The 25,926-nt window shown below is 40.8% G+C and overlaps 1 protein-coding gene across 2 annotated transcripts; it reads left to right on the top strand.

The window, feature by feature from the left end:
* Nucleotides 1-1,669: 1,669 nt before the first annotated feature.
* LOC135481344 (uncharacterized) lies at nucleotides 1,670-24,327 on the top strand. 2 transcript variants are annotated; one of them, XM_064761181.1, is made up of 12 exons: nucleotides 1,670-1,688; nucleotides 5,166-5,207; nucleotides 7,334-7,806; nucleotides 13,604-13,788; nucleotides 15,000-16,389; nucleotides 16,717-16,756; nucleotides 17,061-17,208; nucleotides 18,323-18,412; nucleotides 19,991-20,129; nucleotides 20,529-20,662; nucleotides 21,999-22,277; nucleotides 22,825-24,327. In XM_064761181.1, exons 3-12 carry the CDS (start codon nucleotides 7,380-7,382, stop codon nucleotides 22,852-22,854), a joined length of 2,862 nt encoding a protein of 953 aa, XP_064617251.1. In that variant the 5' UTR covers nucleotides 1,670-1,688; nucleotides 5,166-5,207; nucleotides 7,334-7,379; the 3' UTR covers nucleotides 22,855-24,327. The 2 variants fall into 2 exon arrangements, with proteins under 2 accessions (XP_064617251.1, XP_064617248.1); XM_064761178.1 differs by lacking the exons at nucleotides 1,670-1,688; nucleotides 5,166-5,207 and adding an exon at nucleotides 5,287-5,427 and having other exon boundaries at nucleotides 22,825-24,326.
* Nucleotides 24,328-25,926: the final 1,599 nt, after the last annotated feature.

Consider the following 25,926-nt stretch of genomic DNA (forward strand, 5'->3'; position numbering starts at 1 on the left):
ACCGCTCCTAAATTGGACAGGTGGGCGTGAAACTCATCCGCCACGCACAACGATCCAAGGCCGTATATTAATATTTGTTCTTTACCTTAGTACATACATATACGTAACATGTGTCGAGTCAGTTAAGTGAGCGCTTGAAACACTTTATACTGTGGTTTAACACTTTATGGCATGTAATTAATGCAGGGTTAATACGACAGAAAAACGATGTGTTTCTACTGTTATCTGGACTTCCTTGTTCTTTTTACGTACATCTCAATTTTTAAGTTGATCTGTTTCCTTATATTTTGCTGCAAAAACATCAATGCACAGTCGACAATCTATAGTCATATTTGTTTTTAGCTTCAGAGCTTAATTTTAGCGTGATAAGACAATCATTTTCACTTAAAACGGATGGGGGCCTCCGTGGCTCAGTTGGTTGGCGCGCTACCGCAGCGTAATGACCCAGGAGCATCTCACCAATGCGGAGGCTGTGAGCTCTAGTCCGGCTCATGAAGGCTTCCTCTCCGGCTGTACGTGGGAAGGCACTTCTTGCAGTGAAATATTCTTGAGTACGGCGTAAAACACCAATCAGATAAATAAATAAATCATAACCAGGGCTATATACACAGGCCTGTACATGTACGCCATGTACGATGACGTGAGTGCCGCAGTGCTGTTTTAACTTTAACTTTCACATGTTTCTATTTATTCGTATGAGTGAGCGAGTGCTTGAGGTTTCACGTATTATACGTATGCTTCCTAGGCCTATACATACACACCCGCATGAGCATGTATGATATATTTTTAAGTTGAACGCCGACGGGATGGACACGCGGTCGGTCATATAGCCTACATGAACATCGTTTCACCAATTATAAATTCAAATTTGAGAGGGTTTGGTCCATGATTTACAGAATTGTGGTCGTATTTTTTTTTCTTCTACCTCTGTTTGGTTTCATTTTTAAACGGTTCATTATATATTTAATTCAAGCCTGGTAGGCTTCACCATGGCAAATTACAAATGACCATTTGGTTAGGCTATCTTTTACTACTTAAATTGATTTCACTTCTAAACAGTTCATATATATACCTTCACAATGGCAAGTTACAGATCCAGTTCAAGTTTACGGCCGTCTGATGCATGTTCTACAAAACATTGGGATGGTTTTGTTTTTGTTATTTTTTTCTGTTGTGGACTTTGATATGGCTACACGTACATGGTAAAACCAATGACTGATATTACCTAAACCACTGACACTGACATTAGATGAAGCAATGAAGATAAATCAATAACTGATAATTATTATTATACTTCATAGGGTAATCCTCGGTTTCCATGGGTCTAGAGGCGGTCACACGATATTCCGCAAAACATGTTGTAAAACTGATAGGAGAAAAAACATTTACTGATATTGAATAAAAATGTCATTCTCTTTTCTCTTGATATTGGTTATAGATGGTAAAAAGCACCTGTTGGTTAAGCGTATGGCTGCTAATTAGTGCATTTTAGTAGATTGATTGTTTAGGTTTAGCGTATTTGATTTGTCCGCGTAGATGATCGCTCTCCTGTGGAGCCTCACATTGAGGGGGAATCCCGGCACTGACGTCACAGGGAGTTCCCGCCGGTCATGGCTGAGATGGATGTTTGATCGTCGTGCAGCCACATCAAATGCATCGTTAGTGTGCACTGTTGAATACTTCGATAGGTAAATCACAACCCTCTGTTAAATGGGAACTTTTTGTCTCTGTTGTGTCACAAAGAACATAGTGCCTGTACAGTTTGTGTAGTAGCCTAGAAGGGGAAATGAATACTGTTGCAGCTTGTAGAAAAGTAACTCAACGCAGCAGAACATACTGGTTTCCAAAACATCCAGCCCTGGACAAGGCTACACGTGGTACGTCAAAGAATGACGTATACAGTGCCGTGTACAAAAACGTCATGCTACATGTTCGGAGAACACAACAAATACCGCCATGGATATGTACAATAATAGACCTGCAAGTAAGGGCAGAGCCTATAGTAGGCATTTCTGATGCACTGAAACAAGAAGTCATATTAAGAGTTCTTCTCCGGATTTCTGGATTAAAACGTGACATTCGGTTCGCTGTAGGATAAAGTTAAGGTGAATGTAGAGAAAAAATTAATGTAGCAGCCTACCAGCTAGGTACTGTCCATAAGTTCTGTAGGCCCCTACTGGTAGGGCTACATGCATGCCTCTTTGTTGTCATTTAGTGTGTTCATCACTTTGGTGGCCTAATGGTTAGAACATCGGCCTCAAAGTCAGGAGACCTTGAAAATGGTTCTTGTTGCTACGTCTCAGTGGCATTCAGCACTGTAAGTGTTGGCCCGGTGTCAGTATAATGTGACTGGGGTGTCATGTCTAGTGTCAGGCCTGGCGACATGATACTTGAGTGGATGCAGCGCTTTGGCAGCATGAACTTGCCCTGCCACAACACGACAGATTATATATACACAGACCTACATGTAATGACTTCTCATTGTCATAGGATTGAAAAATTGTTAAGTATGACGTTAAGCCCCAAGTGTACATACACATAACATACATACTGTCTTATAAAGGTACAAACACTTTGAATTACTTCAAACAAGTTTGAACAACTTTGACCAAATTTGAGAGTATATACTGCTGAGCACATTTAGCATTTACTGCTGAAATGAAGAAGATTGCTATACGTGTGTTTCCGTATACATTTTTTATGTGTGTTTCAGGAAGCTCACGTCATGTAGTTTGTCGTCATATGACTGTAAAAATTGTTAAGTACAACGTTAAACCCCAAGCACTCAATCACATCACATACTGCTGAAAATTGACAGTATACATTCAGATTTTAATGCAGATTGTGACTTGATGGAAAGATGAACTTCCTTGTTGTGATAGCTGTTTGTTGACTGATTTGTGTACATTCTTAGATTCTGATTACTTGCATACAGGATTTTTTCCATCCAGGAAGATCAACACATTAAGTACCAGTATTGACTTTGTGGAATTTCTAACTTCTTTACAAACACAGAGGGGATTTCACGTACACTCACATCCATGTATATAAGCCTATATATGACTGTTTGGGGAGGTTATTTGGTAGTCTAGGTGTATTCCACCTGATGGTGTGTTACAGTCAGCTACAGGTAAGGTGTTCAGTGTCAGCTTTACTCTCTCTGAACGTTGACACATTTGTTACTCTCTCTGAACGTGTACACATTTGTTACTCTTTCTGAACATTTACACATTTGTACATTGTATACATAGGCATTCCCGTGTAATATTCTTTAAATGAATTGTCTACTGTTATATACATACAGAAGTTTATAAAAATTATAGTCAGCTGGATATATCACTTTATACTGGGCTGTAAGAGTAGGAGAGATTTGCAGGCCCACTGAGTGGATATACAGTGACAGCATGATCTGCACTAGTTCATGGAGAATGAGTTATTAACTGATATACATGCACATTGAACAGGATGTTATTCCAGGTTTTACTCATGCAATTTTAATAACCAAAAGTAGTTCCAATATGCATTCTACTCGGCTAATTTTAATAGCATGCATGAATTAATCCACATTTCGTCATAGACAGCAAAAGAAAAGCAAGCTTCTGAAAGACTTCAGTAGTGGGCACTAAATTGTTTACAGCTAAATCAACCTATATTCTAGAAATGTCTCCTGTCTTATTTCATTTTTCATGTGTAAGCCTGTTTCTTTTGTTTTTAAGAAGCATGTCTTCAGGCATTTTCTTCTAGCTGTACTTCATGCACCCTGTTTTTAGCACTGTGCTGGGCTGAAAGTTTTCCACACAGTACTAGTTGTGTACATTAAACCTTGTATATGTTGCACTGCACAACACTGCTACAAAGCTATGCAGTACTACAAGGTTAATGAGTACAGCAGTGTAGTATATAGCAATGTATTGTGTGACAATGTAGGCCTACTGTGTTGCTCTTCTATGTGGCACTTCTATGTATTGTGTGTCATTGTTCTGTGTGGCACTGTACTGTGTGGCAAGACACTGCACTGCATGGCAGTGGTTCTCATGTCCATTGAAATGACATGTCATTCGGCCAGCTTCCCTGTCCATATCTGCTCAGTTTCTACGTCGTCGTCTACATCATCATCTACATTTCAAAGCCCCTGATGTCCAGCTTCCCACATCTCCTGTTTCATGTACCCAGCTTCTCGCCCCTATTTGCTCAGCTTCAGACAGCAGATGTGTCATATGCCCAGCTTCCCACGGCTGGTGTGTCATATGCCTAACTTTTCACAGCCGCCACCTGTGTTCTATGCCTGGCTTCTCAGCCCCTGTTTCATTTGCCCAGCTTCTGGCAGCCACTGTGCCATATGCCCAGCTTCTGGCAGCTACTGTGCCATATGCCCAGCTTCCGGCAGCTACTGTGTCATATGCCCAGCTTCTGGCAGCTACTGTGTCATATGCCCAGCTTCTGGCAGGTACTGTGCCATATGCCCAGCTTCTAAGCCCCTGTGTCATATGCAGAGCTTCAGAGAGCTGCCTTGTGATATGCCCAGCTTCTGGCAGATACCGTGTCATATGTCCAGCATCTGGCTACCACTGTGTTATATTCCCAGCCTCTGGCAGCCACTGCATCCTTTCCACATCCGCTATGTCATATGCCCAGCTTCCTACAGCTGCTGTGTCATATGCCCAGCTTCCTACAGCTGCTGTGTCGTATGCCCAGCTTCCCACATCTTCTATGTCATATACTCAGCCTACCAAAGGTGCCCAAGTTGCTCCTGTGTCATATGCCTAGCTTCCCACAGCTGCTGTGTCAAATGGCCAGCTTCCCATAGCTGCTTTGTCATATGCCCAGCTTCCCACAGCTGCTGTGTCATATGCCCAGTTTCCCACATCGGCTGTGTCATATGCACAGCTTCCCACATCTGCTGTGTCATATGCCCAGCTTCCCACAGCTGCTGTGTCATATGCCCAGTTTCCCACATCCGCTGTGTCATTCCAGTCTTAGTGTGCCATTTGCCCAGGTATAATTTAATATAATGAAGCAGTTTGAACACTCCATATCGCATGTAAAACGTGAGCTCCCTATTAAATTATGTACATGAATATATTAAACTCTGTAAAATCTATATTGTATTTACATGGTTGTTGGAGTAAATTATTATCAGAGGGTTCATGTGCGTTCTGTTTCAGAGTTACCGTGTGTGCTGTTCAAAAATAACTAGAAGATTTACGGTAAGGACTCACGAAGCGGAAGTCTTGACTGACCTACCTATAAGCTTGCTAGACAGACTGTTTGTTCTTTTTTAGAGCTGCATTATGTTGTAGTGTACCTTTTCTGTCCGGGTTGGTGTGTTGTCACCTATATTTATTGGGAAACTCCTTAACTTCACCTGACTAGGTTTGACGACGGGTATATTGTACATGAACACTTGTTTCTTAGTAACTTTATCAGGTAAGAGTGAGTGAGTGCTTGTGGTTTTCTCAGGTAAGACATACATGTGTAATGATGCTATATTCAGAGCTTGGCTAAACTGCTTCGGTGAGGACCAATAAGTGCACCTCATTTCATGATGAAACTCTGAACATTGGACCTGTCATAGGGTTCACTTTAATGTGGTACTGTATGTCTCTTCTACACAGTAACATAGTACTATATGTCCGCATCTCTCATATACATTAATGTGGTTCTGCATGTCTCCTTTTTTCATACACATTAACATGGTACTATGTATCTCTCATACACCTTAATGCGGTACTGTATGTCTGTATCTCTCATACACATCAATGTGGTACTGTACATGTGTATCTCTCATACACAATAATGTGATATTGTATGTCTGTATCTCACACACATTGATGTGGTATTGTATGTCTCTATCTCTCATACGTATTAATGTGGTACTGCATATGTGTATAATCTCTCATACACATTGATGTGGTAGGCCTACTGTATGTCTATCTTCCATACACCTAAATTTGGTACTGTATATCTGTATCTCACATACACATTAATGTGGTACTGTATGTCTGTAGCTCACAAACATCATGATTCAGCATATTGATCAGCATTGATACAGTACCAGTTACCATGTTGTATTATGCTGTCTGGGGATAAAAGTAGTCACTCACATGCTGAAGTTAACATGCTATTCCTGAGTTAGTATGTGATGACAACACAGCGTGAGGTTTGCCTCCTGCCACCATCGTTGTAATGTTGCAGACAAACAACGAATCAAGAAATGTGAAATGTTCCGGTTTTTATCGTATGAAATCCAGTGCTATGAAACTTATGTAATTTAGAATTGATCTTCTCAGATTTGTATCAGATATTTTTCCCAGCAGTGCTATTAAATGACATCATAGCGAGATCACCCTACTGTTATAAAGCTGAGTACGGGAACTGAGTATTGGGTTGACGTCAGCCCTGCAGGCTTCCATTAGTCACATTGGCACAGGATTTATTGGACATGTCCCAGTGTGTGTACAAAACATACCATGTTGTGAAGTGATGGATGTCTCAGTTTAAGTTGTTATATATGCATGAGGTGACATTGGTTTGTTCTTAAATATGTCAGATGTTCTCTTGCATTCAGATGGCATATTTCATTTCGTGGAAAAATACAGTTATTTTGCACAACGCTTCATGTATAATGAGGCATGTGTATTCCTGTTAACACGAGAAAGTTAGACAGAAGACCAAGTATGAGCCTGCAATTAGTGGTGACGACTATTTCTCCAGTGCTGAGTGCTTTATGTTTGTGTCAGCCAGTCAGACGTTTGTCAGTCCAGTTGTTAAACATTACACATGCATTTAGAGTATTAATGGGCCAAGTACAAGAGGCATGGCTTCAGTCACCGTCATGTCAGGGGAACATTCTCTCCTTCCATCACTGTTCGATCTAGAGCACCTTAAATTGGTGGCTGTCGATGTCTGTTGAGTGGTCTTACATGTGCGGGATCATTGAGGGGAATAAAATTCATATCAGCCACACATAAAAGGCTGGTTTTGTGCTACTTTCTTCCACCCACAATACTGGCTGTTACTGTAATATATTATAAGGTCAAAGCTTGTTCCGTGTAAACAGTTATAAACAGTTATTTGGATGAAGTTATACAGGATGTGTTGAGGGATTCCCAGGTTTTGAATTTTTCTTTTTACTTTCAGAATAATATTCTCAAACAGCTAACCTTCATCATAATGACAGGATCCATGTTAAGTATGCAAAGGATGTAAAGTTAAAGGATTAGTGACAGTGATGATGTATGTACATGTAAACTTCCTGCTGAGGATGGGTTTTCTGCTGCATCGTTTTTCATTGATAAATACGTATAACACTTTCTTACTCAATGGCTTTCAGTAATTTCCGTGAATATTTTGGGGGAAGTGACTCTCCAGTGTTCATCATGACAAACCTTAGTCCATCGGCTGACACAGGAGCTGGGTGTCGTATGAAGGCTGGTAGCAAGGAAGAGAAGGCACATACGGGACAGGTGAGGTGCCCAGTGGAGAACGAGGAAATGCCCCAGGCTGGAGACCCTGAACATTGTTTGAAACCCAGAAGCTTGGGTGTCCCATTACCTAATGATGTGGAGGAGGATGGCTGTCCTGTAACCTACCCAACACTGATCAGAGTCACAGGTATTAAACCAGAGGAACCTGTCACTGAGACAGATGACAAACTCATCCAGCCACATCCTGATCAACTGATCAAACCAACCCTTGACAAAATCCTACCAATCCCTGACAAGTATATCAAAGGAACATCTGACCCGCTCATCAAAGGAACACCTGACAATCTGAATAGGCCAATGCCTAACGAAGCTAAAACAGGTGGGAAACTATTTCCTTTGTTCATGTATCATAGCTTTAGTAACATTCAGGTAGTGTAACTAGACCTTTAAATATCATCATTCAAGTTGTACATGCTCATTCACTTAGTGCTTAGTGCTTTAGCATGACCATTCAGGTAGTGCTTAGTGCTTCATCATGACCATTCACATAGCGCTTAGTGCTTCAGCGTGATCATTCACAGTGCTTAGTGCTGCAGCATGATTATTCAGAAAGTGCTTTAATAATGCTTCATCATGACCATTTAGATAGTGCTTCTTCATGACCATTCAGGCAGCGCTTACAGGAGCTTCATTAAGGTAGTAGAGCTTCATCATTAAGGTAGTGCCAAACCTGCCTGCTTGTATGATTTTAGTGTATTTTGTAAGTCAAACGTGTGGAAAACGTGACGATAAAGAAGTATAAAATACGTTTAGACGCTATACACGGGATATACAACTTTCCGTTTAGACGCTATACACGGGATATACAATTTTCCGTTTAGACGCTATACACGGGATATACAACTTTCCGTTTAGACGCTATACACGGGATATACAACTTTCCGTTTAGACGCTATACACGGGATATACAACTTTCCGTTTAGACGCTATACACGGGATATACAACTTTCCGTTTAGACGCTATACACGGGATATACAATTTTCCGTTTAGACCCTATACACAGGATATACAATTTTCCGTTTAGACGCTATACACGGGATATACAATTTTCCGTTTAGACGCTATACACGGGATATACAACTTTCCATTTAGACGCTATACACGGGATATACAACTTTCCGTTTAGACGCTATACACGGGATATACAATTTTCCGTTTAAACGCTATACACGGGATATACAACTTTCCGTTTAGACGCTGTACACGGGATATACAATTTTCCGAGATCAATTTTTTTATTTTTATACAAATCCATTTTTAGTATCATGACCATTTAGATAGTGCTTCTTCATGACCATTCAGGCAGCGCTTACAGGAGCTTCATTAAGGTAGTAGAGCTTCATCATTAAGGTAGTGCCAAACCTGCCTGCTTGTATGATTTTAGTGTATTTTGTAAGTCAAACGTGTAGAAAACGTGACGATAAAGAAGTATAAAATACGTTTAGACGCTATACACGGGATATACAACTTTCCGTTTAGACGCTATACACGGGATATACAATTTTCCGTTTAGACGCTATACACGGGATATACAATTTTCCGTTTAGACCCTATACACGGGATATACAATTTTCCGTTTAGACGCTATACACGGGATATACAACTTTCCGTTTAGACGCTATACACGGGATATACAATTTTCCGTTTAGACGCTATACACGGGATATACAACTTTCCGTTTAGACGCTATACACGGGATATACAATTTTCCGTTTAAACGCTATACACGGGATATACAACTTTCCGTTTAGACGCTGTACACGGGATATACAGTTTTCCGAGATCAATTTTTTATTTTTATACAAATCCATTTTTAGTATCATGACCATTTAGATAGTGCTTCTTCATGACCATTCAGGCAGCGCTTACAGGAGCTTCATTAAGGTAGTAGAGCTTCATCATTAAGGTACTGCCAAACCTGCCTGCTTGTATGATTTTAGTGTATTTTGTAAGTCAAACGTGTAGAAAACGTGACGATAAAGAAGTATAAAATACGTTTAGACGCTATACACGGGATATACAATTTTCCGTTTAGACGCTATACACGGGATATACAACTTTCCGTTTAGACGCTATACACGGGATATACAATTTTCCGTTTAGACGCTATACACGGGATATACAACTTTCCGTTTAGACGCTATACACGGGATATACAACTTTCCGTTTAGACGCTATACACGGGATATACAACTTTCCGTTTAGACGCTATACACGGGATATACAACTTTCCGTTTAGACGCTATACACGGGATATACAACTTTCCGTTTAGACGCTATACATGGGATATACAATTTTCCGTTTAGACGCTATACAGGGGATATACAATTTTCCCTTTAGACGCTATACACGGGATATACAACTTTCCGTTTAGACGCTGTACACGGGATATACAATTTTTTATTTTTATTTTTATACAAATCCATTTTTAGTATCAGATCCACTATTTTAGGATTGACATTACAACGAGAATTTAAGACGAAACCCCCAATTTACGAATGACTATAACTTAAAAGTAGCTTGCGAAGGGTTTCCTTATGCTTTTCCTGGGAGAATAACTGGTGATTAAATGCCTTTTCACAGCGCAATACATGATTTGCTATGGCAGCCATCTTTGAGGTAAGTATATGTGTATTGCCTCTTGACACTTCTAACAATACACACCCAGTGGGCAATACTCAACCTTACCTCATGATGGCTGTCATTGCCAACCACCTACAAGCAAACCGTCTAAAAACGGCTGATCACAGGAAATTATACAGAACACATCAAAGATTATACACCAGGTAAACATGCTGAATCCTTAGTCTTTTGTGTCCCTCTAAGGCACCTCCTGATAGCTCTGTTTTAGTGACACAATCAAAAGGCTACCGTAATTAAAATATTTTTTCAAATGTTGAAAATATATCTGCCATATTTTTGTGCACGAGATTTTCTACACATAAAATTTGATTTGTGCATGTAAACACATTACATTCTTTTTGGATGTTTCATCATTCATATAGTGCTTACAGAAGTGTCATAAGTATAGTGCTTACAGGAGTGTCTTCATAAGTATAGTGCTTACAGGAGTTTCGTCATTCATATAGTACTTACAGGAGCTTCGTCATTCATATAGTGCTTATAGGAGTTTCGTCATTTAGATAGTACTTACAGGAGTTTCATCATTCAGATAGTACTTACAGGAGTTTCATCATTGAGATAGTGCTTACAGGAGTTTCGTCATTGAGATAGTACTTACAGGAGTGTCATCATTCATATAGTACTTACAGGAGTTTCATCATTCAGGTAGTACTTACAGGAGTTTCGTCATTCATGTAGTACTTACGGGAGTTTCATCATTTAGATAGTGCTAATAGGAGTCATCATTCAGATAGTACTTACAGGAGTTTTGTCATTGAGATAGTGCTTACAGGAGTTTTGTCATTCAGATTTTGCTTACAGGAGTTTTGTCATTCAGATAGTGCTTACAGGAGTCTCGTCATTAAGATAGTGCTTACAGATGTTTCATTATTCAAATAGTGTTTACCTGAGCATTATCATTCAGAGAGTGTTTACCTGAGCTTTATCGTTCGGATAGGACTCACCTGAGCTTTATCAATTAGATAGTGTTTACCTGAGCTTTATCATTCAGATAGGACTCACCTGAGGTTTATCATCCAGGTAATCTGTCAGCTCTGTGTCAGTATCCTGTGTGTATGTGCTGATTATATGTTCTATCTGAGAACTTACCACTTGCTTTTTTTCAGAAAGCCTGTTGTTTGGAGTGTGATCAAAGTCACCTGTGTAGCTAATATGCTGACTTGCAGTAACATTCAGGCCCTTGACCAATAGTCTTACTTGCTTTTGAACCTGACTGACCCGTATCAATTAAATATTGTAGATTGTGGCATGAAAACGCTAATTAAATAAATAAATAAATAAATAAGACTGTGGGGAAAACATGGAAAAAAGATATATAGCATAAACATCATCACCAGTGAAAACCCCAGTCAAAAGCCATACTTTCTGCTCTGTCTCACTGTCCTTTATGTGTCTTTTTGTCTATGAACTATTTGATTTTTCAGAAAGCTTTTATATGGCAAATGCATTATGACATCATTAAAAAGGCAACAAAAAAAATGGCACCTGTGATCTTCAGAAACTACAGTGAATGCTTTTGCCTTTCAGGGTAAAATAGCTAGGGGTAACTGAGTACTGATAGGTGTGTATATTTAAACTGGAGGATATATACAAAGTTATTGAACCATGAAAATATTTTCAAAGATATAGATGTTTTTATTGTGCACCTTTGGAACAGAATTAATTAACTGGATTGTTTACAACCTTCAGTGAACAGTTAGGCAGCAGATTTAGCATGTTTATCATTACTGTGCATCATGTGATATACACACATACATTCCTGAACACTTGTTGAACAGTTAGATGGTTTAATACATCATTGCTTAATACATCATTGCTTAATAGATATGTCAATTACTTATATAATACATGTACACTCTTGCTCTAACTACCACTGCTTTTTTGAGTGCTCAGTCATTAAGAAACACAATCAGATGCAAAGCATCATGAGGTACAAGTACATGTGTGGAAAACCTTTCTACAGCTTGTGTGACGTACCTGTACAGTATGTAAGGTTATCATGGTATGGTATGGCACTATGTGTATCTGACTGTTCCACCAGTGGATTTAGTGCTCCTAAATTTTAGTGTAGCACTGGTAGAATAAACCTAATCAGATAACAGTTGAGAATAATTGTTTTCCATATAAGGCTTTTGCCTGGGAAAGAAAATTATATTGGGAATATTTTCTCCATGTAACATAAATGCAATTGAAGTACATTGCTTTGTGGCTAGTGTTATGCTGTACAGGTGAGAAATTAGTACAGCTAAAGTTGTAGTGAACGTTAATGGAACTACATGTGTCTGCATGTTTTGGTAACTAATAACACAACATGTAAGTGGAGGCAACCGTGGCACTGGTCCAAATATGGTTAAGGAAAACCATATTTCTTAAGATCTGGGCTAACCTGGTCATTGTCGTGAAAATTATTCTCAAGATTGAGAATGCAGCTACCTGTAAATGTAGTGAAGCATGGTGTTGTTTACCCAGTATTTCTCATGTTTAATATTTAGCGAAGCTATTTGTATACTTGTCAGATATGAAAGGGGAATCCCCTCTGGTTTACAGGGACGTTATTTTTAGAGCATCATAAAAGTTTGTGTTTCATATTGTACACCCAGTTTCCTGAGCCTCAGCAAGAGCTCTGTTAATGTGTAAATATCCTAAAAATGTGCAAGTTGTAAAATTGGTTAAGCAGAATGTAGTATACCAGTGAAGTCCTTTTTTGGCTGTTCATGTAATATACATGTATATTTATAGGTATCAAAACTAAATACCATGTACAGGCACAAGTTTTCAAGTGATTATGAACGTATAACGTCTTTGTCTTTTTCATTCAGATAAAAAGTTTTAAAGGCACAAATCCCCTCAAATGGGAAAATAATTATGAAAACCATGAACAGGACGCAAACATGTTGGTTAAGTATAACAAGTATGTGTCCAGGATTATTTTTCTTTCCTGGGAGCGCAAAGTTTCCCAGATATGTGGCATTAGTAGTCTTGGGTTGACCTGGTTTAAACAATACATGTATATACATGGCTGTACTAGCATGCTGCACTAAAGTTGTCTGTATTGTGAAATATTACATTTCATTGTATATATGAGATGATCTGTTTTCTAATTATAGCTGTGAAATAATATATTCGTGTGTTTCCATTTTTGTCACTTTAGACTTTCAACCTCATTTTAGTTATGATTTTCAGTTATGGGAGAAGGGAAAGTGACATTCAAAACTTGTCATACCACATTGATATTGCACTGATACTGTTGGGGTTTCTTTCTTCATATCCACAAGCATGTTGTCAGAATAATTGTACAATATTTATGTGATATACACGTCATAATTCATCCAATGTTACTGATTTTCTGTTGGAAATCCTGACAAAAAATTACCAAAAAGCCAGTTTTCTTCAAAGTTCACCTTTCTCTTTGTGTGAATTTATTCATTATCATGTTTATTTTAAGCTTTTTTATTTGTTCGTGTGTTTTAGATTCCTCGGGGGATTCACCGTTAAAAATGGGGGTGAATGTGGATGTATCAGAGAGGACAGAAGAGCTGTCCCAACGCCCTTCAAAGCCATCAATTGATAAGGCAGCCAAAGAGCTGAGCAACCTGCTGAAGACACTGTCAGTCAAGGATGAAGAGACACAAGCTGACAAGGAGGATGACAGTGTGGTAAGACCCTGATTGTGTTTCGTATTCCTTAATACCAAGATTAAGTGGTGAGAGCTGGGGTGATAGCTTGGTAATGAGCCTGGTTGTGTCTCGTATTCCTTAATACCAAGATTAAGTGGTGAGAACTGGGGTGACAGCTTGGTAATGAACCTGGTTGTGTATCGTATTCCTTAATACCAAGATTAAGTGGTGAGAACTGGGGTGACAGCTTGGTAATGAGCCTGGTTGTGTCTCATATTCCTTAATACCAAGATTACATGGTGAGAACCGGCATGATAGCTTGGTAATGAGCCTGGTTGTGTCTCATATTCCTTAATACCAAGATTAAGTGGTGAGAACTAGGGTGACAGCTTGGTAATGAACCTGGTTGTGTATCGTATTCCTTAATACCAAGATTAAGTGGTGAGAACTGGGGTGACAGCTTGGTAATGAGCCTGGTTGTGTCTCATATTCCTTAATACCAAGATTACATGGTGAGAACCGGCATGATAGCTTGATAATGAGCCTGGTTGTGTCTCATATTCCTTAATACCAAGATTAAGTGGTGAGAACTGGGGTGACAGCTTGGTAATGAACCTGGTTGTGTATCGTATTCCTTAATACCAAGATTAAGTGGTGAGAACTGGGGTGATAGCTTGGTAATGAGCCTGGTTGTGTATCGTATTCCTTAATACCAAGATTAAGTGGTGAGAACTGGGGTGACAGCTTGGTAATGAACCTGGTTGTGTCTCGGATTCCTTAATACCAAGATTACATGGTGAGAACCGGCATGATAGCTTGGTAATGAGCCTGGTTGTGTCTCATATTCCTTAATACCAAGATTAAGTTGTGAGAACTGGGGTGACAGCTTGGTAATGAACCTGGTTGTGTATCGTATTCCTTAATACCAAGATTAAGTGGTGAGAACTGGGGTGACAGCTTGGTAATGAACCTGGTTGTGTATCGTATTCTTTAATACCAAGATTAAGTGGTGAGAACTGGGGTGACAGCTTGGTAATGAGCCTGGTTGTGTCTCATATTCCTTAATACCAAGATTAAGTGGTGAAAACTGGGGTGACAGCTTGGTAATGAGCCTGACTGTGTCGTGTATTGCTCTCCATGATTGTGTGGTAACTGTTTCAAAACTTAGTTTGTATACTGTATTTCCAGCATAAGTTTTTTTTTTATTCATTGACACTTAGGCTCAAATGTGTTATTAATGATCATTTCAGGAGTCCATATTGAAGGAGATTGACTGTAGTTTGGCAGAACTAAGGTTGATCACGTCGGTTGATCACAAGTTGAAGGGTCGGGGTTTTGGAGATGAAGACACTACTGCACTACATGACATGAGCTGGTACCAGTGGGGTCAGGCATTGGATCTCCAACCTGCAGCTGAACTGGCTAACTTCTTCAGTAGGGAAAATGGAGATATGTTTGGTAATCAGCAAAATGTGGATCAGCTAGGGGGGACAAGAACGAGTACTGCTCCCAGTTTTGGCTGGGATGCAAATACAGGCTTGAATTCCATAAGGCAGGCCTTTCCTGATGGCACCACTCTTTCAACTGTGAACAACCCAGGTTTTCAAAAGTACCTACAAGACACAACAGGTCCACCCAGCTCTACCTACCAGTACCCAACAGATTCAGGGTTTGAACAGAGCACACCAACAAGTTATTTAGGCCTGCTTACATCTTATGAGGAGCCTTCGTCTCAGCTGTCGGATGTGCTGACAAGCGATGGTTTGGTGTCTTCTGCCAAACGTACAAAGTACATTTATGAAGATAGACCAGCGATGCCTACACCAGTTTCCAGTCATCCCACTTCTGGCACCACTCAGTTACCTCCCTTACCCAGCTCTTTTTACACCAGCACTCAGCCTCCAAATATTTATCACAGTTCAGTGTCCGTCAACAACACAGCATCCAGGTCTCCACTGTCTATTACATCTTATTCTCCTGCCTACAAACTCTCCCCGGGGTACAGCCCTTACCACTCACCGTCATCTGGTTACTATGAGGATACCTCCTCCCCAGGCAGTGTCTTTTCTCCCTGCCCCTTCTCAGCCTTACCAGACTCCCCCAGGTCTGTGAACCCCACTTCCCCGTCAGACTCCAGCTCTGGCTCACTGTCCCCTAACAACTCCCCAACAGACTCTGGCCTCTCCTCTGCCCTCTGGTCACCATATAGTCAGCCGCACTCTGTCACCTCCAGCTACCCATTTTCACCAGGTTCATCAGAGATCTCCTTGAAAGGATCTCTCTGTCAGTCTTCAGTTCCACAGCCACAGACATGCTACACAAGGCAAGGCAGCACAGTCCCTCCAACTCAGTATGCTGGACAAGGTAGTGCTGTCACTCCAACTCACTACAAAGAACAAGGTAGCACAGTCCCTCCAACTCAGTATGCTGGGCAAGGTAGTTCTGCGACTCCAACTCGCTACGCAGGGCACTGTAGCCCACTCACCCTAACTCACAACAATGGACAAGGTAGCCCAATTGTTCAGCCATCAGCGGATCGAGTGAGTTCCCGTTCTCCCACAGCCTCCACAATGCCAGCCTCCACACTGACAGCCCCCACAATGACAGCCCCCACAAGTTACCCACCCAACATAGACTTTAGTGAGTATGATCATTTACAACTTGATATAGCCATACACCTGCACATCTAGCACCCTGTCTTATCACAGTAAGATCACTTCTGAAATTGTTAAATATGCTAATTTTTGAAACTGGGTATGGTGTTGAAAAACTATCATATAAATAAATACACACATATATCACATCTGAATATCCATGAAAGTGAACCTACACTGAATTTGTTTGTGTGTCTAGTGTATGGGATTTCTGGTCAGCATGGTTTATAATGATTGGTAGGGCATGAGGCCTGAAGGCTAGTTGAAAGATGTCTATAGAGACTGTATGTCAGAACTATTTCTGTTTTTTCAGGTCATTTGTTGTTTGAGTACACTGATGAAGATGGTGACAGGTGAATATTTTATGTTATGTTTTGGTGTACACAGTATGATCAATGTTCTGTGTGTTTCTCACTGTTGTTATCACACTTCAGATGTGGATGTTATAAGGTTAACATTTTTGTGATAGTCACCTTCTTGAGTATAGTGTAGTCCCTATTGACACTGCTAACAAACTATGTAAGGTGAGAAAATATAGGTAAGTGTAACTCACATGATGAGAATGCTAGTATTTCCTTTGATGAGAATTGTCTTAACATGCCCTTGTCTGAATTGTCTGTAAAAGATACTTCATAACTGTGTTTATTTCCTTTTCAGCATTCTGCACACATTAATCTTGATCTATGAGAACCTATCAGCCTGTGGCAAGCAGAAGTCAGCGAGTTTCCTGGAGTACATAGCTCAGAATTTTCTCAGGCATCCATTCATGAAGCATAAGCTGAACAAACAAAACAACAAGTTACAGGTGAGTTGTTCACAGTGTGTTGTATAGGACAGATGTTAATGTATACACATCCACCCAATATGAGTTTGACACCATGAGGTTTTCCTCAGTATGTATAGATATCAACACACACACACACATCCACCCCACATGAGGTTGACGCCATAAAGTTTTTCTCAGTATGTATAGATATCAACACACACACACACATCCACCCAACGTGATGTTGACACCATGAGGTTTTTCTCAGTATGTATAGATATATCAACACACACACACATCCACCCCACATGAGGTTGACACCATAAAGTTTTTCTCAGTATGTATAGATATTAACACACACACATCCACCCAACTTGAGTTTTATGTCAGTGACTACACCAGCCATGTTGAGCTTACATATTTATTTATTGGAATGTTGTTTAATGTGACACTGAAGAACGTAAATGATGGCAATCTGTTTTAAGGGTGTAGGAAACGAGGGTACCCAGGGTAAGCCACAAATCTTTGCTAACTTTTCCACAGAAGGAATAAACTTGAGGTTTAACATCGTACTTGACAATTTTAAGTCACATGATGACGAGGAGTGTAGGTGTGTGTACATAGTCTTTTTGTGGCAGGGCGAGTTCATGCCGCCACGTGCTGCCGCGACATGCTGCCGCCACTGAAGTATCATGCCAGAGATACCAGACATGACACCCCCACCCACTCACATTATACTGACAACGAGCCCACCAGTCCTATTTCTTTGCTGTAACCTCTCAGTGCTGAGTGTCAAGCAAGGCAGCAACAAATACCATTTTTAAAATCTTTCCTATGACCCAACTCTTGTTTGCTTTTCCAGAGAACGTGCACTGACTATAAAATTATTGTGCACATGAAATTGCGTGGTGAAAGACAAATGGTCCGGAAAAAAAAACAGTGAGCAAGTGAAATGGATAGTGCAAATAGTAAAGCGTGTCAAGCTCTGCCCTCAGCTTGTTGTGAGGGAGCAAGATTCTAGAAATTCCCAGCATAGGTTGGGTTTGAACCCAGACCTTGTGTCCCCTGTCTTGGGCTGGTGTAATTTTGTCAAATAAATTCACCAAATCTGTCTTCTTTAAGATAATCATAGCATATGTTGCTTGTGTTTCAGACTCCTCTGTACCAGTCCGTTCAGAGACAGCTGCTTCCTGTGGTGAGCCTGCTGATGAAGTCAGGGGCAGACCCCAACATCCAGGGAAGGGTGAGTCAGACTTGTGTTTTAGTCTAGGGCAGACCCCAACATCCAGGGAAGGGTGAGTCAGACTTGTGTTTTAGTCTAGGGCAGACCCCAACATCCAGGGAAGGGTGAGTCAGACTTGTGTTTTAGTCTAGGGCAGACCCCAACATTCAGGGAAGGGTGAGTCAGACTTGTGTTTTAGTCTAGGGCAGACCCCAACATCCAGGGAAGGGTGAGTCAGACTTGTGTTTTAGTCTAGGGCAGACCCCAACATTCAGGGAAGGGTGAGTCAGACTTGTGTTTTAGTCTAGGGCAGACCCCAACATTCAGGGAAGGGTGAGTCAGACTTGTGTTTTAGTCTAGGGCAGACCTCAACATTCAGGGAAGGGTGAGTCAGACTTGTGTTTTAGTCAGGGCCTGACCCCAATATTCAGGGAAGGGTGAGTCAGACTTGTGTTTTAGACCAGGGCAGACCTCAACATTCAGTTAAGGGTGAGTCAGACTTGTGTTTCAGTCAGGGGCAGACCTCAACATTCAGGGAAGGGTGAGTCAGACTTGTGTTTTAGTCTGGGGCAGACCTCAACATTCAGTAAAGGGTGAGTCAGACTTGTGGTTTAGTCTGGGGCAGACCTCAATATTCAATAAAGGGTGTCAGATTCCTGTTTTAGTCCGGGGCAGCAACATTCAGTAAAGGGTAGGTCAGACTTGTGGTTTAGTCAGGGGGGGACCTCAATATTCAGGGAACGGTGAGTCAGACTTGTGTTTTAGTCTGGAGCACACCTCAACATTCAGTAAAAGGTGAGTCAGACTTGTGTCTTAGTTAGGGGCAGACCCCAACATTCAGTAAAGGGTGAGTCAAACTTGTGTTTTAGTCAGGGGCAGACCCCAGTATTCAGGGAAGGTATCAGACTTGTGTTTCAGTCAGGGGCAAACCCCAGTATTCAGAGAAGGGTACAGGCTTCTGTTTTAGTCCGGGGCAGACCCCAACATTCAGCGAATGGTGCATAAGTCAGACTTTTCTCTTTGACTGACTGCAGGCTTTTCTCTTTGACTGACGCATCATGTGTGCAAGATGCGTAATGAGAGCTTTAGAGTTCAACTGTTCCATCTCACATTTAATATTTATTTATTTATTTGATTGGTGTTTTACGCCGTACTCAAGAATATTTCACTTATACGACGGCGGCCAGCACCAGCCCGGGGGAAACCCACGACCATCCGCAAGTTGCTGACAGACCTTCCGACTTACGGCCGGAGAGGAAGCCAGCATGAGCTGGACTTGAACTCACAGCGACCGCATTGGTGAGAGGCTCCTGGGTTATTACGCTGCGCTAGCGCGCTAACCGACTGAGCCACGGAGGCCCCCACATTTAATACAACATACAACAATTATAATGGTACATTATTGAGGTTTCTTTCTGTGGACCTCTACAGGAAGTGTGTATATACATGTAGTATGCCTTTGATGGGAAGACCATTGTCCAGAACTGTCACAAGCCCATGTCCATGGTGATGTATCTCAGATACATACAAGCTGTGCCTTCTTCATAAAACTGTGCAACATGTGTATGACCTTGAAGGTTCTTGTCTTGTCTTGTGCAGTGTGAGAAGCTGCCAGAAAGAATACCTCGGCTGGAAGGCCCTCTTCATGCAGCTGCCAGTCTCGGAGATGAAGGTCTGCCATTGGTCATCTGTTTAGTGAAGGCGGAGTCGACTGACATCAACCTACAAAACACACTGGGTGAGTAGAAAGGTGTGCACACCTGTGGTGAGCTATAGGCTGAGTGAGGGATGGGGTTTAGAACTGTAATATTAAATGATGTCTGACATCAAACTCATGCCTGGCGTTTTTACATTTACGTGTGGATCTAATAAAATATGTTATATTCATCAATAATGTACATGTGAATGTAATAAAATATGTTATTATCATAAAATATGTACATGTAGACGTAATAAAATATGTTATAATCTTGACACATGTACATGTAGATGTAATAAAATATGTTATAATCATGACACATGTAAAAGTAGATGTAATAAGATCTGTTATAATCATGAAATATGTACATGTATGGGAGGGTGAATAAATCATAAATACGTGTAGTTATTCAGGCCTTGGCTTTCTCTCTCTTTGCAGGTGAAACCCCACTCCACATTGCTGCCAAAGAACATGGCTCAATCTACACTGACAGAGAAGGCCAGACTAGAATCAAGAGCTGTGTCAGGCTGGTCAAGCTACTGATGGGTTTTGGGGCCGACACGCAGGTCAAGGTAACACATAGCAAAAGTTTTCACTGTAATATGTCAGTACTTTAATAGAAAATTGATGATTCACTAAACTGTTGATTCACAGTGGATGAAAGATAATATCTTTTCCACAGCTCAAATGTTATTAAGTAAGTGTCAAAAGATCAATGGAAGCCTAAAACTGGGCATAGATGAACCTTGCCTCTGGGAGAGCAACTCAGAGCAACTGAAGGCAACTGGCAACATCGGATCGGGCGCTGATTTTAGTCAGCTTGGGTTGATTTGGGATGAGTGACAGTTGCTTACACAGCAACCGCTCAGATTTGAACATGTTCTTCATGTATTGTTTTTCAAAGCATCCAGTTTTATCGATCAATGCATGCTGGGGCCCAGTTGTTCACAGTTGTTCACAATCACAAGGTTTTGTTAAAATTTTCAATATAAGCATTATGCGTACGTTGACTTTGTCAAGTTGGACCAGTTGCTGATGATCATAAGTTCACCTATGCACAGCTTTAAAATCCATTAGTTTAGTTTGGAAAAACATTCATTTCCATCCGTTATATCTGAATAAGAATGGCATGCAGTACTGTCCACACTTGTGCATGTGATACCCTGACGCAGGAGCACATGCACTTTCATTACAGTACACATCAGTAACAATGAAACTAAACATGCATGTTCTGAGTATTTCAGATTTACAGTGAGTTTTTCCTAATTCTGTTATTATGTCTCATAAAGTGATTCTTGGTTTCCATTGATCAGTAAACTATCACATGATATTTCTCAAAACATAATGTACATGTACAACAATGTGACAATCCAAAGAAATACCAAGCTCAAAATAAAATTACCCATGTTCACTGGGCACTGTTCTCATGCTAATTAATATCCAGTGATCACGCCTGTTTGATCCTTTTACGTATTCTCTTGCTTGTTTGTAAAGTTAAAAATTAACGAATCAATGCCCTCCTCTGCTATCAATGTACAAGTCCATCGATTTACAGCACTATAAAACGGAGCATGTGCACTGTTTTTTAGGTATAATAAAATGTATGATATCACATGATGTGAGATGGGAATTGACAAGTCAGGCAAGTGAAATTCAGCCTGTGCTTTGGTTGAATATCACCTCTCTGGAGGTGACATTTCCTGATATGCCATCCCTCAGCAATGCACCATCTGCATAATAGCCTACCAGGTATAGTGGAATTGTGGAGAGTACAATGTTTTAAGTATGCACTCATAGAATATCACCTCTCTGGTGCTGACAATTCCTGATCATTAAGCCATCCCTCAGCAATGCACTATTTGCATAATATAAACAGTTTGTATGACTCATCATTGTCTCTTCCTGTAGGACTTCAAGTCTGGGAAGACTCCTGTTATGTTGGCTATAGAAACAAAAGATATCATTTTGGTGAAGACGATATTGGAATGTTGTAACCCGCGAGATACTCATGCACTCCTTAATGACGGCACCTACGACCTGAACACTTGTATGCACCTGGCCCTAGGACTGCGAGGGATGGGACAAGCCAAGCATGTGGAACTGGTACGCATGTTACTGAAGAAAGGGGGTGAGGCAGAGAATGAGAACAACACTAACCTCAAGGCCAAGGATATGGCACCTAATGTTGTAAGTACTTGAGACTTCAGTCGTTCATTCAGTTCTTCCGTATGATTGTAGTAATGTCAGTTGCATTGGCATGAGAGCATCCCAGGCTCAGATGGTAAAAGCCATGGTTTGCTGCGACTGCCAGGCCTTTGATCAGTGAGCTGGCTACAAGTCAGGCAGTTCACCTGTCACCTGGTGACTGATCAGCTGTCACACACCATGTCAGCTAGAATGTGACTTTTGAAAATATCTGACAGGTATTGAGAAAGCTTGAAGTGATGCTTCCAGCTCCATTCGTATTTAACAGATGTGCTTTTCATTTGCTGTTATGATGAAACTATGCATATTCATGAAATATGCCTGGCTAGGGATATAAGAAATCATGTCATTTTGACAGTGTAAAGCTTGTGAAATAGTGTGAAAAAAACATATATGAAGTTATGGGTCAAAATACAAAATATCACGTGACATAGTCAGTAGACCTGCCATGTGTGATGACATGTCGGAGTTACCTCTGGCCTTTACTGTTTACCTATTGTAATCTGTGATCTCTGTTTTCTTCCTACAGTTTAAAAAGGCCAGCAAGATCTCAGGTTAGCAGGACTGTTCTGCATCTGTTAATGCTGAGTGTTGAGATCCAGGCCATCTTCATCCAGGGATCCTGTAGGTGAGAGAAGATGGCCTGATCATCTACATTCCTCTGTGGAAGTGTGGAGAATAACAGACAGGATTTGGCCTGTATATCAACATTTAGGAACCCTCTGTAGGAGTGTCATGAGTAACGGACAGGATTTGGCCCATACATCCAGATTTAGGAACCCTCTGTAGGAGTGTTATGACAGACAGATTTGGCCCATACATCCAGATTTATGAACCCTCTGTAGGAGTTTCATGAGTAACAAACAGGATTTGGCCTGTACATCCAGATTTAGAAACCCTGTGTGGAAGTGTGGAGAGAAACTAACAAGAGGTGGAATATACATTCAGATTCATGACACTCAGCTACAGTGTTGCATTTCTCAGTGTGAAGACTGAGCATGTTTCGTGCTAAGCAGAATGACTCTCCTTCAGTGTATGAGAACATTAATCTGACAATGGCAAAAGAGCGCCAAGGTAGATTGATACACAATTTGGCATTGGTGTATGATTTTATAGGCCTAAATGTGTGTATATATAGATGAGTTATAATGACGAATGTTGAGTGGCAGCTAACAAATAATCTGTGTTTAAAATTGTCAGATGATGTAAGCAGCTAAAAACATGTATCATATGTGAATCGTAACACCTCATATATCTGTCATGGAGGTTATTAAGACAAAGTCTATTTTTGATAAGGTTCATTGACCACGTTTTGCATATAAGCGGGTGTAAATTTCGGTGATTTTTATACATTACTGCCTTGCTCTCATATGTTCTTGTGGTAATGAATATTGGTTAAAATCAGGGAGGCCAGGGATCATTGTCCATGGGTCGGTCATCTGCAGTCCAGATTTGGCTCTCCTGGCACAACCAATTGTGTTCATGAGACTATCTGAGCAATCTCGCAGATTATTTAAGATCTTTGGCAGAGGTACACTAGTTTGATCTTTTGAGATGTCCGGACATTTTGACTTTTCTTTTGTGTAGGTAAGTCATTGCTGAAGCATGCAGCCGAAGCCGATCTGAACTAGACTAATTACGTCACCTGCTCAGACTTATGTCACCTGCTCAAATGCATATCACCTGACCACCATAGATCGTCTGCGGCCTCTTGGGTGTTTGGGGTGTACCATGTGAAGGCCTTTTTTGGAGTCTGTCTATTTCCCTCCATTGTCCACGATCGTGTTAGTGAAATATTCATAAGTGCGACGATAAATCCCTGTAGAATAAGATATTTGTCAGTTTTCCTTAAGTGGGTGTTTAAAGCACAAATGAAATAAAAAAAATATATAAAAGCGAATGACGGACGTGGTTGTTGCATGTATGCATGCACGTGTTGTTATGGTGAACAACTGAATGATGCTAAGCTTCTTCCAGTTCATCCACATGCCACCACTTCTGATAATGTTTTTATTTTCAGTTTTTATCCTGACGAATCCCCTTCCATTTTTGGCAGTCGCGTTGCGCATTGTTGCACAAGGGACTTGTTTATTTGTGGCTTGCTGTATTCTCAGGCCCTGAGGGCCTCTGTGGCCCATGGGGTTAGCACACCAGCTCTGCGTCCGTCACCAGTGCGGTCGCTGTGAGTTGACAAGTCCAGCTCATGCTGGCTCCCTCTCCGGTCGTACGTTGAAAGTCTGTCAGCAACCTGCGTATGGTCGGGGGCTTCTTCCCATCATGGTGCTGGCCGGCGTCGTATAATTGAAATATTCTTGAGTCCGGCGTAAGACTCAAATAAATAAATATTATGATATAGTTATTTGCGTCTCCACTGTACTCGGAGTTTGATGGCAGTTAGTGGTTAACAGGTCTTACACACGTAGGTAGTCTTGCCTGAAGCTGGTGGGCGATCACGTGCCTTTCGCCAATATCACATGAACTTGAACGGTGGAAACTAAAAGGTAGCCTACTTGTCTTCCACCAGTAGAGGGAATAATATCCAATATGGCTGCCGGAAGTAGGTCATGCAACCCCTCTATGTGGCGTAAAACTACATATATGTCATCCTCCCAATAAACTGACCATCAGAGGACAGGTGAAAATTTCTTGAATATACCGTTGAACTCTGGTAGCAATCTGCTAAATAAATCTCGAGGAGATCTTTCATCATTTCTGTTTGTGCAAAAAAAATCTCTTGTCTCCATTATGACAACTGAGACAGGTCGACTGCGAACGCCACATTGGCTGTACTTAAGCCATACTCGAGACGAGGCAAGAACATGTGAAATGTTAGAACCAGGAAACAGTGGTCTTTCCACACAAGAATGATAAAATCAAAACAAACAGAACACAGATGCCTTTTAAACAAGCTTTAATTTAAAAAAATAGTTAAAATTTGAAAACGGCCAAAAAATGTTATTCTTATTGAGAGCGGAAAACAACCCTGAAAATATTTGTAAGTATTGAACTACAGCATCGCCAGCAAAGTTGTCGATTAGTGGAGACAGTCAAGTGTCACAGGCGTGGAGGTGTTAAGTTCTCCCTGCCCGATGGAGAGAAATGAACCGGGTTCGGTTTACCAATTTCTGCAGTTCTGTTAGGTGGCTGATAGCAGAAAATAGCCCATCGAGCCGTGCTATGTATAGCCCGCCTCGTGGGCATGTCGCCAAGTAGGAAAATTTCACCATACCCTACAAGTCGTGTCAATCTTAATATTTGGAATACGTGGAATCCATAAGTTTCCGATCCGAGTTTAAGAGATGTCAAAACTTCCACCGGAAAACTCTTCTCTAAAGATAACCCAGCCCATGGAAATTTTGAATGCTTAAGTCGAACCAACCTCCGCCATGTTTCATGCTCAAACCTCACGCTGTCTGCATGCTTGATAAGATGAACTGTTGACAATGAAATCCATTGACCATTTGAGTACCCTTACATTTAAATGTAAAAACAAACAAATAAAGTAAATTCCCTACGAAAAGTTCCCAAAGAAACAGCACGAACCTCGCGGGAACTTGACGGAATTTCGAATTTAAAACATGACGGGCGGTGATTTAACTTGTTTGATTCAAATTCAGGATTACTGTTAAAA

Source organism: Liolophura sinensis, chromosome 1 (genome assembly GCF_032854445.1).
Source record: "Liolophura sinensis isolate JHLJ2023 chromosome 1, CUHK_Ljap_v2, whole genome shotgun sequence".
Lineage (NCBI taxonomy): Eukaryota > Metazoa > Mollusca > Polyplacophora > Chitonida > Chitonidae > Liolophura > Liolophura sinensis.

Coding starts and splice junctions, on each gene's coding strand:
- LOC135481344 (XM_064761181.1), top strand. CDS start 7,380: ATGACAAACCTTAGTCCATCGGCTGACACAGGAGCTGGGTGTCGTATG. Junction 20,130..20,528: donor CAACCTACAAAACACACTGG/GTGAGTAGAAAG, acceptor CTCTCTTTGCAG/GTGAAACCCCACTCCACATT. Junction 22,278..22,824: donor AGGATATGGCACCTAATGTT/GTAAGTACTTGA, acceptor TTCTTCCTACAG/TTTAAAAAGGCCAGCAAGAT.